This window comes from Diachasmimorpha longicaudata, chromosome 12, assembly GCF_034640455.1.
Source record: "Diachasmimorpha longicaudata isolate KC_UGA_2023 chromosome 12, iyDiaLong2, whole genome shotgun sequence".
Lineage (NCBI taxonomy): Eukaryota > Metazoa > Arthropoda > Insecta > Hymenoptera > Braconidae > Diachasmimorpha > Diachasmimorpha longicaudata.
The window spans coordinates 1,198,431-1,216,212 of NC_087236.1; the positions used below are offsets into that span (position 1 = coordinate 1,198,431).

Here is a 17,782-nt window from a genome sequence, read left to right on the forward strand (position 1 = left end):
GCATACTCGAGCGTTATCCACGACAACACAGATTTCGAAGCCGTACAGAAGTTCCAATAGCTACGAGGATTGCTCAAGGGAGGAGCGGCTGCAGTAATTAGCTCACTAGCCATAACAGAGGAAAATTACGTAATAGCGATCGGCATCCTCAAGAAGAAATACGACTGTAAAAAGAAGATTCTTCGCAAACATTGGGCTATCCTGAGAGACTACCCGCCATTACCACGGGACTCTCCATCAGAATTGGGAAAACTAGTTGATGTGATGAACCGACACATTCAAGCATTGCAAACGCTTGGACAAAAGGTTGCGTATTGGGATGTCCCGCTCACTGATCTCATCACTCAGAAGCTAGCACAGGAGACCATTTGGCAATGGGAGCTCAATACTCAGGGAGTAGACTTGCCAACATACAAACAACTGTTAGAATTTCTCGAAGCAAGAACGATGTGTCATAATGCTAGAACAGCATCATTTAAGGGCTACCCATCAACCTCATCAGAGAGATCAATTTCTGATAAGAGGAACCAGAAGAAGCCCCGGAGACAGGCCTTTGCTACATGACCGATAGCTCCAGCAGCATCAACCCCATCATTAACAGCATCGTCCTGCATCCTCCACTGCGAGACATCACATCGTCACCTCAGCAAGTGTCCAGTCTTCAGCGGTCTCGCACCAGATCAGAGGTTCGTCAAGGGTAAATCAACCAACCACTGCATTAACTGCCTTAAACCAGGGCATACATCCTCCGTGTGCACATCCACAACAGACTGCCGAATCTGCAAGTGGAGGCATCATACTCTTCTGCACAGATCCAGTGAGACGGTGTCAGCTCCAACACAACAATGACTAGATTCAGCACAAGGCTCATCCATTCGAAGAACCGCTCTGATTGTTAATTCCTCTACATGCGATCTGACGGCCACCGCTCAAATTAACGTACTCAACATTCTCAGACAACCTGTCAGATGCCGAGTACTTCTAGACACGCGGTCGACCACCAATTTCATTAGACAAGGTCTGGCAGTCTCGCTGAATCTACCACTGAAGCCATTTGCTGTACACATTGGAGCTCTGAACGACACCAACACATCAACAAGATACTTGGTTAGAGCAACGATACGTTCTCGGATAAGTGAGTATGAGAGGACACTTGACTTTTTAACATTTTCTGTCATCACACAAGCCATTCCCGATCAATCTCTAGACCACAAAAAGATAAGGATTCCAGTCAATATAATCCTTGCTGATCCTGATTTTCATTGTCCTGCATCCGTCGACATGCTCCTTGGATCAGAGCTAACACTCTCACTTCTCGGTGAAGGCAAAAGAAAACTCACGCCAGCGGATCAATTAGAGCTGTATTTTCAGCAGACTCTGCTCGGCTGGGTAATTGGAGGAAGCGCGTCAACGCATATGCCACGCACTCAACACCTCCAGCCTTGACGTCGATCTCACCAAGTTTTGGGAAATTGAAGAAGCTGACACCACTCCATCTTCAACCAGCGATAATTGAGAATGCGACCAACACTTCCAGGAGAACGTCAAACGCGATAATTGCGGCAGGTACATTGTCGCTTTGCTGTTTAACGGAAAAAAAGCTCTGATCGGAGAATCAAGATCAAGAGCTTTTTGCCGACTGAAGTCATTGGAACGAAGGCTGGATGGAAATGCTGAGCTCAAAGGACATTATCATGCTGTCATCCAGGAATACCTCGACCTTGGCCACCCCACAGAAGTCACGGGAAGAGACTTATCACAATTTGGGTATTATCTGCCACATCATGCTGTGATAAACGAGAGCAGCACCACAACCAAGGTCCGTGCTGTCTTTGACGGCTCATCGAAGACCAACACCGGAGTGTCTCTGAACGAGACTCTACATGTCGGACCTACAATCCAAGACGACATATTCTCGCTCCTTCTCCGGTTCCGTCTGTATCCATATGTGCTTACAGGTGATATCGAGAAGATGTGCAGGCAAGTTCTCGTACGTCCTGAAGATCGACTATATCAGCGAATCCTGTGGCACAATGGAAAGGAGCCAGTGAGAACCTTTGAACTAAACACGGTGACATTTGGACTCTCGGCAGCTCCATACCTGGCAATTCGATGTCTTCATCAACTTGCCAACGATGAGGGCCATCGGTACCCAGTCGCAGCAAAGGTACTCCAGCGTGACCTGTACGTCGATGATCTGCTCACTGGGACACAGACAAGAGAAGAAGCTGTTCAATTGCGAGAACGTCTCAATAATTTAGTGAAGCTTGGCGGATTCAACCTCAGACAGTGAGCCTCCAACGATCCATCAATCTTGGCCGACTTGGCACCAGACAGAGTTAATCGACATCTGCAGATTGGAGACTCTACCACCTTAAAAAGTCTGGGGATTTACTGGAACTCCGCAGGGGACACCGTCACGTATACAGCTAAGATATCAACGAATGCCATAATTACCAAGCGCTTCGTTTTATCCGAAACTGCAAAAATCTTCGATCCTCTTGGTCTTCTATCACCAGTTGTCAATAGACCCAAGATGATCACGCAAAAAATCTGGACGCTGAAAATAGGCTGGGACACACCACTTCCATCTGAGGTTCAAAACGAATGGTTTCAATTCTACGATCAACTTCACTTGATCAGCAAGATGACCTTCCCACGCCTGGTACTCCAAGAAAGGTTCAGAGAAATCCAACTTCATGGATTCAGCGATGCCAGCGAAGAAGCCTATGGAGCATGTGTCTACCTTCGTTCAGGAGGAAGTAATGGGGAGGTCAACACTGCACTGCTTTGTGCAAAGTCTCGTGTTGCGCCTCTCAAACGATTAGCTATTCCGAAACTCGAACTTTGTGGGGCACAGTTGCTCATCAAGCTCATGCAAGGTATCAAAAGGACTATGACCATCAACATCGATCAGATTGTTTACTGGACTGATTCCACCATCGTTCTTCACTGGATCCACATACCAGCACATCTGCTCCTATCCTCTATCACTCGCGGATAGAGGATAGGAGCAGATATCTTTGATTGATAGCCACCTTTATTGATTGTTTCCCAAGTTTATTAACAATTAAGGACTCGCTCTGAGACAGAAAGTATCAGGCGAGTATAAGTACAAAAGAAGTAACTCCTTATGAATAGTATTCGGATAACTGGCCCAGAGAATACGAGTCCTCGAGTATTTATTATCTCGTGGATTCGTATTACATCGCACGATGACGCGCTGGAGGCCAGTTCGACGCGTAAAGCGCTGACGCTGCGCCCCAGTTATCTACATATGTTGAATATACGTGGATTTATCCACATATATTCATGTCTTTTATTTGTCTTTCTTCATATGTTTTGCATTCCGAATAATACGTGCCACTTTCGTGTCCTCGTATTCTCTGGATTAGAAAACTCTAACGTTATGGAATTTCGGGGCATAACACATCAATTACAGACCTTCGTCTCCAATCGTGTGGCAAACATTCAGGCAAGTTCTGAACCAGCTGATTGGAGACACGTAAGGACTCATGAGAATCCAACTGATCTCGTATCCCGTGGACAGGACATCAAGGATTTCATCACCTCCAATATTTGGTTTGAGGGTCCCTCGTGGCTTCAAGCAGAGGAAAACAGGTGGCCGGCTATGGATCTCCAATTTTCACGTCCACCATCAGAGATGAAGAAGAGATTTTGTCATGTGGCCTATAGTGGACGACAGCAACATCCTCTGCAATGGTACTCTTCCATTTTGAAATTACAAAGGGTAATTGCTGTCTGTCTACGTTTTAGAATGAAGAGGAAGGACGCCCTCGCAGCAGATGAGCTGATCACCGCTCAACAGGCCATAATATATTGGCTGCAAGCAGAGGCTCTTCATTCCCTTAAACGTGCTCTCGAAAGTACTGCGGACAAAGGAGCGAAAAACGGAGAATTGGCCAAGGTTTCCAAACTGAGCCCATTTTTGGATAAGGATGGACTCATCAAAGTGGGAGGCAGACTACAAAGGGCTATGATTCCATATGAACAACGTCATCCGATCATTCTGCCTAAGTCTCATCCAGTCACCAACCTTATCATTGAGGAAGCCCACGTGTCCCAGCTACATGCTAGCCATCAAGCAACACTCTACTACATTAGACAACAGTACTGGCCACTGGACGGTCGAAACTCGGTGCGCCGTATCATTCATAAGTGCAATGATATGCACTTAGGCAATGATATGCACGAGGCTCAATCCACCAGCAGTCGATTATGTCATGGGCAATCTACCGACAGCCAGAGTCACGGAGTCATGCCCATTTACAAACGTAGGTGTCGACTACTGTGGTCTCTTCTTCGTTAAAGAGAAGAAATTTCGGAACCGTAGCCGCGTCAAGGTCTATGTCGCTGTTTTCGTGTGCCTTGCGTAAAGGCCGTCCATCTGGAGGTCGTAAGTGATCTCACAACGGAGGCTTTCTTCGCGGCCCTACGGAGATTCATCACCGGACGCGGATGCTGCCGAAATATTCTCTCGGACAACGGCACAAACTTCATCGGTGCCAATAACGCACTGAAGGAGATATATGAACTCTTCAAGTCGGAAGAGCATCAGAAGACACTCCAGTCGTGGTTGACAACAAAGCATATTCACTAGCACTTCATCCCTCCCTTATCACCACACTTTGGAGGTTTATGGGAAGGAGCTGTAAAGTCCTTCAAGTATCATATGTATCGGACCATCACGGACGAGCTGCTCACCTTCGAGGGATTTAACACGCTGGTTATCGAGATTGAAGCTGTGTTTAACTCTCGACCGCTGGCTCCAATGTCGTCCGACCCTAACGACTTGTTGGCTCTTACTCCTGGCCACTTTTTGATTGGAGAGTCGCTCACCTGTCCAAGGCAACAAGACTTCACTGATATTCCAACGAATCGACTGTCATCATGGCAGCATATTCCGAAATTAAAACAACATTTCTGGACCCGTTAGCATCGGGAATATATCAGTGGACTCAGCCTTCGATCCAAGTGGAGAAAGGGAGAACATCATCTTCAGGAAGGCACAATAGTGCTCTTGAAGGAAGACAATCTACCCGCACTCCAGTGGGCCCTAGGACGTATCGTGAAGGTATATCCAGGAGCCGATGGCATTATCCTTGCTGTCACCGTCAAGACAGCCAAGGGAATTTTCGACCGCAATGTGAAAAAACTTGCTCCATTGCCGATCATCAACGACCAATCAGAATAAGAGCTTAAATAAGATAACTATATTCTCTCGTAATTTAATCCACATTTTTCATTGATTAAATAATTAGTCAACGGGGTAGTCTGTTCTGTCGCAGAAAAAATTGCTTTATTGTACATTTTGTTTCCCCGGAAATCAGAGGTTAGACATAAAAGCCCCGGCTTAATGGTTTTAAAATTCTAAATCCATCGAGCAAATCATTTATTATGTCCACTAAAAACAACACTTAGTTCTCGTTAATGAATTTTTTCCCAACGATTTCGACATTTAGTTTATATGGGGGTTTCGGGAATATGATTATAATCCCTCGTCCCTCCTCAACTACGACCGAAACTTTCCCGGACATTTCCCATCTTCTTAAAGGCATTTTATTACGGGCAATATACTCCTACGCGCCTCTCCTCTAGGTCCGTGCCTTTAGACACCATCCCAACATTTTTGATACAAATTATATTATAGTACTTTTTTCTAAGTTAGGAACTACACCGTATCGGTTACGTTCAATATTCAAATTATCAGACAGACTCTCTCGATAATTTATATAACATAATTTGATATCCGTTTTTAAAACTATTATATATTAAATAATAATAAACAATAATAAACTATTATATATTAAAAATAATTAATAAATAAATAATTGGAATACTCAAAAAATAAATTGCTTTTCACAAACACATCTTCATCATAAATTCAGAGAACCAATAATCAGTGGCGTATCACAGTACCTGGGTTTAAAATTATAAGAGAGGATAGGGCCCATGCACCCAGAGGCGGAATCCTTGTTGGATTTAGAAATCAACTTGCCTATCTGTTAGAATAATTTTGTAGTTGAGACACTTTAAATGTTTATTATATATTCTTTACTTCATTTATAATATAACGATTCACCTTTTTGTGTTTACTCGCTTACTTTTCATTATTCACGCTCTCGTGAGTCAAATCAATCTGCATCACCCATTTCCCCGTGTGATGGCAGCACTCATATATAAAAATCCTCTCAATAATGAATTTTACTCTCAATTTAATGAATTTTACCTTTCCCAGTGACTTTGTGAAAATATCAGCAATATTGTTTTCAGTATCTATTTTTATAATATCAATTTTCCTTGCTTCATAATTCTCGAATACTGAGTGGTACTGAACTTAATGTGTTTGGCTCTTTTTGACAAATTTCCACTTTTTGCTATCGCTACTGCCCCTGAATTATGTGCATACATTTTAGAAGGCTTGTCGAAAACCATTTTAAATACTTCTTCCACTCACCCTCGAATAAAATTCACTTCTGGTAATGCATCTGATAAAGCTACATACTCTGCAGCTGTTGATGACTTAGTCACTGATTTTTGCTTGCGTGATTTCCAGTGTATTGCATTATTAAACAGTCTTAAAACATATCCTGAAGTAGACTTTCTGTCGACAATATCACCTGCCCAATCTGCGTCTACTAAACAATCCAATTTTTCAGCACTCTGTGATTTAGTATAAGTTAATTTAACATTTTTTGTGAGATATACATATTTCAAAATTCTCATAGCATACTGAAAGTGTGTTCTATCATAACAATTTTGGAAACGACTCAAGTAATTTATGCTAAAAGCTATATCTGGTCTTGTGCCTGTACTTATGTATAATAATTCACCAATTATATTTCGATATTTAACTTCTTCTTCAATTTGCTTAGCAAGCTCAATTTTTAGATTTAATTCCATTGGTGTCCTATATAATTTTGCATTTTCTAAGGAGTATCATTCTTTCTTTACCAATGATTCAATATATTTTTCTTGACTTAAAGACATGATTTTACTGTCAACATCATACTTAATTTCGATACCAATGTAACTGTTTACTTCACCCATGTCTTTCATTCTAAATTTTCTTGATAATTTTGATTTTATTTCTTTAATTTTCATAATATCTTTGCAACAAATGAGTATATCATCAATAAAAATTATAATATAAATAGGATTGTCTTCTTGATCATTTGAGTACAAACAATAATCATGTTTACTTCTTTTGAAATTTAATTCCTCGATAAATTTATGAAAGCAATCATACCAAGCTCTTGGACTCTCTCTCAACCCACATGAGGATTTATGCAATTTATCTATTCTCTCTGTACCGTCATCGAACCCTGGAGGGTGATTTACGTAAATTTCAGACATTATTTCACCATTTGAAAACGCTGTCTCCACATCCATTTGCTGTACATTCAATGACTCTTGACAACAATAAGATAGAAGAATTTTCAATGTCTCCATTTTGGCTACTGGTGAATACGTATTCTCGACTTGTTCTCTTTGTTGAAAACCTCTAACTACCAGCCTTGCTTTGTAAATATCGTTTGGCTTTTTCTTATAGATCCATTTTACATCAATTGTTTTTTTTCTTTTGGCTTATTTACTAGACTCCATGTTTTATTAATTTCAATACTTTTGATTTCTCTGTTCATCGCCTCTTGCCATTGTTCACACTCATCACTCTCAATCGCCTCTTCAGAATTATTTGGTACGTTGATATCACAACAATTTACAAAAATACAATAATTAACAAAATCTTCATCATTATATTTTGGATTTGGGTTCCAATCTCTTTCTGATCTTCGCGGGACCTGTGCTGTATTAGGATTATTATAATTATCGCTTGTTGATTCTGCTGAATCATAATCAGACTCTATTTTGCTATTATCCATCACATATTCGTCAAGATTTTCATCTTCCTTTACCTGCTCAGTCTTCCTTGACTCTTCATAATTATCATCTACTTTTAAGCCGATGTACTTTACATCATCATTCACAATGTCAACATGTCTTACGTTCATTATTTTGTTATTTATCAAGACCCTATAACTGACTTCTGTGTAACCCAATAGTACGCCCAATTTTGCCTTATCATCCCATTTTGAATGTCTCAATGCTTCTGAAATTCTCACAAATACACGACTACCATAAATACGTAAATAATTTTCATTTGGTTTTTCTCCACAAAATATTTCATAAGGAGTTTTAACTTCCATTGTGTTTGCTAGTGTTCTATTTTTAAGATATGTAGCAGTTTTGATTATTTCAGGCCATTATATTTTATCTACTCTTGCTTCTTTCAATAAACATCTCCCTGAATCCATAATGGTTCTTTAAATTTTTCTGCTGTTCCATTTAATTCATGTACATACGGAGGACATGGCTCAAATTGTATTCCTCTTTCTTTTACAAAGTCAAAAACTTTATGATTCTTATATTCTGTCCCATTATCGCGCCTCAGAATTTTTACTCTCTTACCAGTTTTATTTTCCACGAGATTTACATAATCGACTGAACAATCATAAACTTGTAATTTTGATTTAATAGTATAAACTTTTGCTAACTTACTGTAGTCATCTATAAATGATACGAAATATTTTTCACCGTTAACTCCAACAGTTGCATGTGGCCCATGTACATCAGTATGAATAATCTCTAATATTTCTTTCGCTTTTCGTCGTTCATTCTTAAAAGGTACATTGTGCATTTTGCATTCAATACATGTAACACACTTCATTTGTTTTCTCTCTATATTTGTAGGCATGCCAGTTATCAATTCTTTTTTTACTCAAGGTGTTTAAATAAGCAAAATTTACGTGACCCAAGGTCCTATGCCACCTCTCTTGTACAGACATTTTCTCATTATCTGAACATTGACTGTTGTTTATCTCTGGACTCTTATAAGGCTCTTTACTAAAACTTGTTAATCGATAAATATTATTTATTTTTTTCGCAATGCCAATCTTTTCATTTCTCATATTATAAATTTCAGCAACATTATCATGTGAAATTATCGTATTATTATTATTAGTTATTTTAGCATAACTCATTAAATTTTGTCTCATGTCTTTAACAAGGAAAACATCATTCATAATTACTTCAAACTCTTTGTTATTTACTCTTAATGCTGTACGAATTTTTCCAATTTTGGTGGCCTTCATGGCTCTGAATTATTTCGATTTTCGGAATACCTGGATGTGGTGTTCACTTCTCCTTGAGCATTATTTCTGAAGTTTCCTCTGTAGTTTCCTCTGTAGTTGCCTCTGAAGTTGCCTCTATGGATTCCTATGTAGTTGCCACGTGTGTATGAATTTCCTCGACTTGATTCACTTCTTCCTCGTCCGTTTAAGTTTCTACAGTCTCTTTGTAGATGACCATGCTTGCTAGAACCGTAACACGTTCGCTGGTCCTGCACCTTGGTGTTGAAGGCGTTTGATCTCATAACCTCATCTGGTTTCTTATCGTGATTTTTTTCTCTTTGTGCATTTACTTTTATTTTGCTTTTCAGATATTCAACAGTTCTTTCTTCCTCTGGTAGTACATCTATGATATCTCCAACATAACTATATCATGATGGAAGAGCGGTCAACATATAATTTAATACCTCTTGCTCTGTAACTGTTGCATCTGCATCTATTAATCTCTTTACTGCTTTTCCAAATGTGTCGAAAAATTCATCCACATTCGAATAATTTTGTAGTTTTATTTTGTCTAAATCGTTTGTGACGGAATTTCAAGCCATCCCGTCACCTCCGACTGCGAATAACAAAAGGGTATTTATTAGACTAAGAGAGAGAGAGAGAGAAACTAATAGAGACCACCGAGCTACCTTCAAAATCCGGGAAAAATCATAATCCAAGCTACTTTAGTATTTCGCGATTAGAATAAATAAAAGCTACCTTTTCGCAATAGAAATGGATTAGAGTTACCTGCTACCTAAATCCGGCGGAATAAACCTCGCGGAAAACCGAAATTAGATCTAACGGTTGCTACCTAATGAGTATTATGTTTTAGGGACTTTGGGCAGCAAGAAAGGTCGCTTCACGGCAAATAAAATGCTGGAAAATAAGAGGATAAAATGAAAATCACGGATTGGTTTACCATTTGAGGAAATAAGTATAAAGTTTTGAATTAGAGTCAATATTATTGAGCTGATACCTGGAGGTCTCTTCGCGAGAAATCCGGTTGAGGGCCAGGATAACACGGTGGAATACCCATGGCCGAGATAATGTGCCGCCCGGTGTTACCTGCAACCCTTCTGTGGGTTTATCGGTCATGTGAGTATAGAGGTCGGGTTGAAATGCTCGCGCTCCCTTGTGTGAGAGTGTTAGGGCGTTCAGTTGGAAGGCCGCAGAAACAATCACCCAATTGTTGAAGCGGATCGCCATTTGGGTACAATTTTACGGTTTAGGTACGGTTTGCGTTGCGAAAGTCCTAACTCCTCTCCGGAGAGTACCTTTGACAGAAAACTCCCTGATGCGAGTCGCGAACAGAGTCAAAAACCACTCGAAAATTCCAGGTAATCAGCTAATTATTATAAAATATGGATTAGAGATAATAAGCTAAGAAAAATAATAAAGAAAGAAACCTGTAGTATTTAAGAGTTTTGAATATGTCGCGCCCTTGTCCTGCGAACGATAGTACGCCTTGCCACCACCGCGCCAGCGCCGCATGGGCGAATCCGCAAAATTCCCCACCGCGACGCAACAGGTATGAACGGGGACACGAGGTTCCGCCATTCGAGTTCTTGTTACACCGTGACACGTTGAACATCGTCTCCCGAGAAACTCCCGGTAAGAATCGTCCGGAAGAATCCAGCAACATCCCAATCAATGGAGAAATCGGCTCAACGCGACTCTCCAGAGATGGTAAGTACCAGTGTATATATTACAGTGGTGTTACCGCGGGAAATGAGTGCTGAATTCTCGAGTTAACCTGCGTGGCTCGAAATTGCGTCGCTACCTCACTTCAAGGACGTCAACGACAGGACCAGCTATTTGGAGGATCGAGAACTTTCCAAACGCCTGGAAACGCTACCTTATTTACTAGGAATCAAAATGTTACCTTAAGTTTAAAAAAAAAATAAAAAGATTTGGTTCAAGGAGGACGAGTAAGGCGTCTCGCCAAGGCGATTGACGCAGCTACCTTTTCGTGTTATCTACGCTACCTATGCTACCTGATAATTGTTAAAAGTGTGGAATTCCGGTTGCGCATGGGGACGTTATCTTTTTGCTACGTTGATTAAAAATTATGGTTGGAATTCCCACAAGGAGATCAAGTAAAGATTTGAAATCGGAAAAGAAGAAATTGACGGATTCGAATATCTTCGCTAACTAAAAAGTAAGCTACCTAGAATTAGAAATCGTAGCTATCGAATTTAGGCAGGAAAGCGGGCGATATCGGTGAATGACACAAATGGCGGTACAAATGGTGTATTTGACGAATTATCGGCGACTCGAATTAATTGCGCACGTTGAATGTGACCAACTCGTTATTTGAAGTATTAAAAATGAGTCTCGACCCCACGAAGTGGTATCGTTATGCGTTCCATCACATAGTTTATTATAATTCATCAAATTAATCGACAGCTATCTTAATTCGATAATAATTCCCGTTATGGATCAGTTCCGTTCCGAAGGAATTAATTATTAATACCGCGAGCTACCTATTGTTGAAATGCCTTCATAACCGCACTCGCTCTGAAAAATCCGGTAAGCTACCTATCTCGCCCTCTCTCGGTTTCACGCTACCTGTACCTCTTCTCTCTCTCTCTCTCTCTCTCTCTCAGATTCGTGTCTAATCCCTGACTCGTCATCCACGTAACCCGACTAAAGGGGGATGTTTTGAATAACTTCCAGAGTTGAATAAATTCACAAGGGATCCCTTTAATTATTTAATTCTAAAAAGTCCGGATCTCCTAGACTGAATTGTTGTCATTTAATATATTAAATTATGAGGATTAAGAATAAATTATTGACGATTAATCAAATTCGAATCAACCATTTATTGTCCATTATTAGCCTACGCCTATCCATCATCTAGAATTAAGGATGAGACCCTCGATTTCGATTCCGATCATGGGTTTTCATTGTTCTTGTTTTTCTCGTCCACGAATCCACCCCTCCCTCCACGACCCACACACTGAGAAACCGCGCAGTCCCGTACCCTCGTAATCCACATTTCCGAGAGAGGTTTTCGAATTCCGTTTTTGTCGTTAGAGGATCTTGGGGGATAATTAGCAATCATTTTTGATTGAAGTCTGGCTTATCTGCGGTTCGTCGATTCCGCGTAGTCAAAAATCGGCTGGCGCCCTAAAATTATGTAAGGGAGGATTATTGAGCTGTTAATTTTCCCCGAGGTCCCGTTTATGTATTGAGTTTTTGGCGTTACGGATTTGTCGGATTACGAGAACGAAGGTAATGGTTTGGCCAGGTTTATGGATAGTCGAGATATTTGGATGTTAGGGCATTGAGTTTTCGCTGAGGCCATAGGAAAACCGTTACACGTTTCTTTGAATTATCTGTAATGCCGTCAACTCTCTTAAGTACATCTTGTCAAATTTCTTTATCATACCGTATGCTGAATTAATACCCTTAAGATACTCTAGCTGCTTGTTGCTAACTGTACCATATATATATATATGTTGACGCCTTTGTATCGTCTTCGTCCCACTTGTCATGATCATCTGGGTGTTCTCCCTCAGTTATTTTCTCTCGTTCTACCACTGTTTTACATTTTTTCATTTTTAAATACATAAATAACCTCATTTTATAACTTTGATAATCAGTCCCATCAAATATTGGAATGTGTACACCATCATTTTTTTCAATTGACGCCATCTTCTTCTGTTAGTTTTACCACGTTTTCTCTGCGTCTGAGATTTTTACGTAATTTTCAATTCTTTTCAACTATCACCAACTTTCTTTAATCTAGAAACCACGTTGTGCTACCATGTTAGAATAATTTTGTAGTTGAGACACTTTAAATGTTTATTATATATTCTTTACTTCATTTATAATATAACGATACACCTTTTTGTTTTTACTCGCTTACTTTTTATTATTCACGCTCTCGTGAGTCAAATCAATCTGCATCACCCATTTCCCCGTGTGATGGCAGCACTCATATATAAAAGTACAAATGTAACATATATTCAATACTATCAAAGAATGTTTGATAACAACATACGTGTACCTAGCCTAGAATATGTAGCACCCAAAATAACCAATACGAACTCATCATTTCATTTATTTGCATTGTATAGACCGCCCAATCCTATTTTATCCCAAGAAGAATGGGATAAAATTGCTAGTATTGCTGATTCTCTGGGCGACGCTGTGATTGTTGGTGACCTCAATGCTCACCACCAGTCATCGAATTGTCGTATGACCAAACTGATGGATTACGACTTTACAATAGCATAATGCGCCATGGTTTGGTTTTACTTAACACTGATACTAATACTCCGGAGGATGAGCGCAGCAAATCTAATATAGATCTAGTTCTCTCGACTTCATCGTTCGCTGATATGGTACATGTAGTGGTTAGGGATGAGACTCTGGGATTGGATCATTTTCCTTTGTATATAAAACTTACAATACAGAAACATATCTATCATAAAGACATTTAAGTTGACCTCAGTTGAAACTAGGTGGGAGGAGCTCACTATGGAGCTAAATGACACATATCCGAAATTCCTACAATTAGAATATGATAATTTAACTCCTCCTGCAAAATATAAATTCTTTGTTGATCATCTCTTGAATAAAATACAGAAATTTGCCCCGCGTAGAAAGAAAGTCCTTCCTGAACAACATAGAAATCCTGTGGCATGGTGGGATGCTGATTGTGATAAGGCTAAGATATCGAGAAGGGCTGCTTACAAGAAGTGGTCCTACGCAAAGTCGGAGGAACATCATAATCTTTACCGGGAGTCTGTTATTAAAACCAGAAAATTATTCCAACAAAAGAGAAAAGAAAACTTTAAAAACTTTTCAGAAACGGTGGACATTAGGAAAACTGCGACCTATAGTTGGAATAAATGTAAAATCCTTAAAAATGCATGGGTCAACAATTATTCCCTCAACAAACAGAACCATTTTCAATACGTTAGCTGTATTCCTGAGGCTTTGGATACTCTGGCTCCTCCTTGGTGCTCCACTGATCCCGAGTATTTAGCGATCTATCAGGAGAATGACATTTTGAATTCTCCATTTAACTATGCTGAATGTAGTATGGCTCTTTCTTCTCGCAAAATGAACTCTTCCTCAGGTCTGGATGGCATTACCTATGAGGTTTTGAAAAGACTCTCTCCTAAGTACCAATTAACTCTGTTGGATATTTACAACGATATGTACTCTACTGGAAGTTTCCCTGAGGAATGGACCACACAATTCATCCATTTCACACCCAAACCTAATGGATGTGGAGTTCGTCCAATTGCTCCCTCATCATGTTTGGCCTAACTACTGGAAACCATGATTAAAAATCGTCTTCAGTGGTGGGTGGAAAAAGATGTCCTTCCGCCTACGCAAAGTGGATTTCGTAAAGGCCGATCTTGCTATAACAATCGTACAAACTTTTCTTGCAAGTAGATGAAAATTTAGCTAGAAATCGCGAAACCATAGCGGGTTTTCTTGACATAAAATCTGCCTTCGACAATGTAGACATCAATATTCTCCTAGATAAACTTGCATTAATTGGCTGTACAACCACTATGATTAAATATGTCAAATTTCTGTCACGGGAAAGATCAATCACATCTCAATGTAATATCATACTCAGAACAGTATATAAGGGAGTTCCACAAGGTGGAGTTTTATCTCCTCTTTTATATATTATCTATGTGTCGCAAATTACAGAGGGTCTCCCCATGGGAGTTATTGATTCCCAATTTGCCGATGACATCGCTCTCTACTATTCTTCCCCCTCTGTTCCGAGAAGCTTGAGAATTATAGAATATTCAGTGAAAATTATTGATCAAAATCTCAAAAATCTGGCTCTCGCTCTGGCACCTCACAAGACGGAAATGATCCATTTCAATAAAAGACGCATACCTCCCCACAATTCTGTTATAACCATTGGAGGACACGAAGTGAGATGTAATCCAACAGCTCGTTTTCTTGGGCTCATCTTTGATCAGAAACTCACATTCAAACCTCATCTTGAAAAAGTTCTTAGACTCTCTCTAAAAACTCTAAATATGGTTAAATTCATTAGAGGCACTTGGTGGGGATCTGATCCAATTACTCTCACCATGATGTACAAAGCATTTGTTCGTTCAATAATAGAGTATGGATTGTTCATGTACATCCCGTCTTTCAATTCTCATTTGGATAAATTGGAGAAAATCCCATATGCAGCCATACGCTTTGCATTAGGTTACAGGAATTCAACGCCTAGGTGTGTACTCCTTGGAGAGAGTAAATCATGTCGAATACTGATCTCCAAGTCTCATCCACAATCACAAAATATTATCTCAACAGACCTATCACTAGACCAAAATTGATGAAACAATGCATACAAGAAATTTCAGTAATATTGCCTTCTCTACACACAGATCCACATTACAATATTTTCAATGTCAATTATAGTTGTTTAATAAGCTCCCCAACCTTTGATGATGAATCAGGTCATGTTGTCAGGAGGGTGGCTGGATCTGGGTCCAACCCTAATCCAGTTCTTTTTCAACGGTCCTCTGAATTCATCAGAATTTATACTGATAGGAGTAAGAGAAAAGGTGGGATTGCGGTTGGGGCAGCATGTCATTGCCCATTTCTGGACATAAATATTAGCGTTAATATGAATCCTATAGCCTCTATCTATACAGCAGAGTGCTTAGCACTCAGTGAAGCAATGAAAATAGTTGATGCTCATCCTGACCTAAAATTTTTGATTGTTAGCGATTCACTCAGTGCTCTTCAATATTTATCAAAACCAATTATCAATATTAGAGCCAATAAATATGTACTCAATGTTCAAGAGAAGTGTGTAAACAGGCCAGATTCAATTAAATTTGCATGGGTTCCACCCCATACTGGTATTGATGGAAACGAAGAGGCGGATCATCTCGCCGGGAGTGCAACATCCTACCCATTTAATAGGGAGATCTTGCTTCCCTTCACGGATTTTACTGAGGGGTATACAGGAGAGTTTTTTACGAACACAGAAATAAAGATATTAGAAATGAGTGTTTTCAATGGAATAAACTATTTCGAGCACTATTATAAAAGTGGCGGGAAGCCTTGGTATTCTCGGTTTCCCAAACTGCACAGAAGGACTGTCTCGTGGGTGAATAAGGCCAGGGCGAATCACTACAGCCTGGCCGGCTCTTTGAAAAGGGTTGGCTGCGTTGGGTCTGCGGCCTGTGAATGCGGTGACCCGGTTCAAGATTTGGATCGCGTGTTGTGGAACTGTCCTACCCATGAGCAGTCCCGTCTAAAACTAATTAGTGGATTACACAAAAAGAGACTCTCCCCCCTTCATGAAATTCGGAAATTTCTGAAGACCTTAGATCGCAAAATGATACTACTAATTGATTCCTTTTTCATCTCATGTACAATAACTATTTAAGAGACTATAAAACCTATTTAATGTTGTACCAATATCCTAGTTTATAATTACCGAGTTTGTAAATGAAAAAAAAAACATCCTCTTCCCTCACTCCCTTATAATCTGAGGCAATAGTATACGATATATTTCTAAGTTTAGCTACCCGTTAAGACTCTTTCGAGACAAGACCTTTGAACTTGTTCTCCTTTTAAACTAATATCCGTTGGTTTGTGATATGTGCAATTCTCCAAAATGGTAAATGCCACATTATCATCATATTAATAAATAAAATAAGTGTGAATCAAATCGTGTTCGGTTTTCTTTCGATATATTAAAAATTCAATTAAAAAACAATTCCTGCTTTCGCCTTACCATCCGTTCGCAGCAGTTCAGGAGACATCGTTGCCGTATCTATTGATATACCTGGGACTTACAGCCTCAGAGAAGGGTCGAATAATTATCTAGTTGTGTGATTAGAGTTATTGAGACTATCGCGACAACTACCCCGAACACATCTTTTCAATGGCAAAAATTAACGTATATGTGCCCATATAACAATCATATCATTATTAAGTGTAGAACTTTGCCAAATAGAAGGGGGGACCGATGTTTGAAGATACACATATAGGATTTTGTTACTTCCAAGATGTCGCGAAGTTCATGTAAAGACATGTGTAATAAAAATTGAACGTACAATATTTAATTGCGGAATATGGGCTGAAATAACGAATAAATCATAAATTATTTATAAAAAAGAAGCCCTTGTCTCAGTGCCATTCGCCAGATAAACCTGATAGCCAGAGGGATTCTCTCTACGACGCAACGGAAAGAGTGAGAGATTGGCACTCTACCAATTAGATAGCGTTCTTGCGGAACAGGCAGTAAAAATATGAAACCAATAAAGACCAGTGCCTCTTTTCTCGAACCGAGAAGGGCTACAGCATGGATAAGACGACCTCCTGTCTTTGCAACAATCAAGCCAAGAGTGTGGCAGCTTGAGGCGCCAAAACTGCTGTTTGGTGCTCGAGATTCGAGATAGGAGTAATTGCGGTCGGTTGGGGAATTTCATGCAGGCTGTCCTTTGCAGCACCGACCTTCTATACCGTCCAGCGCCTGTATTGCAAAGCCTATCTGAAGAGTTTTAAGTAGCTGAGAGAGCCACCCCACATTAAGCACTTCCTCGTGAATGTCCAGGACGAGCCCCTTAAGATAGCGAAGG

The 17,782-nt window shown here is 39.9% G+C and overlaps 2 protein-coding genes across 2 annotated transcripts; both read left to right on the forward strand.

Moving 5' to 3' along the window:
• Positions 1–560: 560 nt before the first annotated feature.
• LOC135168143 (uncharacterized) lies at positions 561–4,621 on the forward strand. The gene is made up of 7 exons (XM_064132066.1): positions 561–686; positions 737–825; positions 882–1,389; positions 1,538–2,289; positions 2,338–2,882; positions 3,162–4,295; positions 4,365–4,621. Exons 1-7 carry the CDS (start codon positions 561–563, stop codon positions 4,619–4,621), a joined length of 3,411 nt encoding a protein of 1,136 aa, XP_063988136.1.
• Positions 4,622–13,435: 8,814 nt separating this feature from the next.
• LOC135168144 (uncharacterized) lies at positions 13,436–16,650 on the forward strand. Its single transcript, XM_064132067.1, has 6 exons — positions 13,436–13,543; positions 13,635–14,466; positions 14,607–14,822; positions 14,874–15,414; positions 15,498–16,567; positions 16,625–16,650. The coding sequence occupies exons 1-6, from the start codon at positions 13,436–13,438 to the stop codon at positions 16,648–16,650; spliced, it is 2,793 nt and encodes a 930-aa protein (XP_063988137.1).
• The last annotated feature ends 1,132 nt before the right edge of the window (positions 16,651–17,782 follow it).

Bases quoted from the DNA above. Each gene is read 5' to 3' on its own strand.
- LOC135168143 (XM_064132066.1), top strand. From the start codon at position 561: ATGACCGATAGCTCCAGCAGCATCAACCCCATCATTAACAGCATCGTC. The intron at 2,883-3,161 runs GTATCAAAAGGA...TAACTGGCCCAG, and splicing joins GCTCATCAAGCTCATGCAAG to AGAATACGAGTCCTCGAGTA. The intron at 4,296-4,364 runs GTAGGTGTCGAC...AGCCGCGTCAAG, and splicing joins AGTCATGCCCATTTACAAAC to GTCTATGTCGCTGTTTTCGT.
- LOC135168144 (XM_064132067.1), top strand. From the start codon at position 13,436: ATGCGCCATGGTTTGGTTTTACTTAACACTGATACTAATACTCCGGAG. The intron at 14,823-14,873 runs GTGGAGTTTTAT...CGCAAATTACAG, and splicing joins ATATAAGGGAGTTCCACAAG to AGGGTCTCCCCATGGGAGTT. The intron at 15,415-15,497 runs GTGTGTACTCCT...TTATCTCAACAG, and splicing joins TACAGGAATTCAACGCCTAG to ACCTATCACTAGACCAAAAT.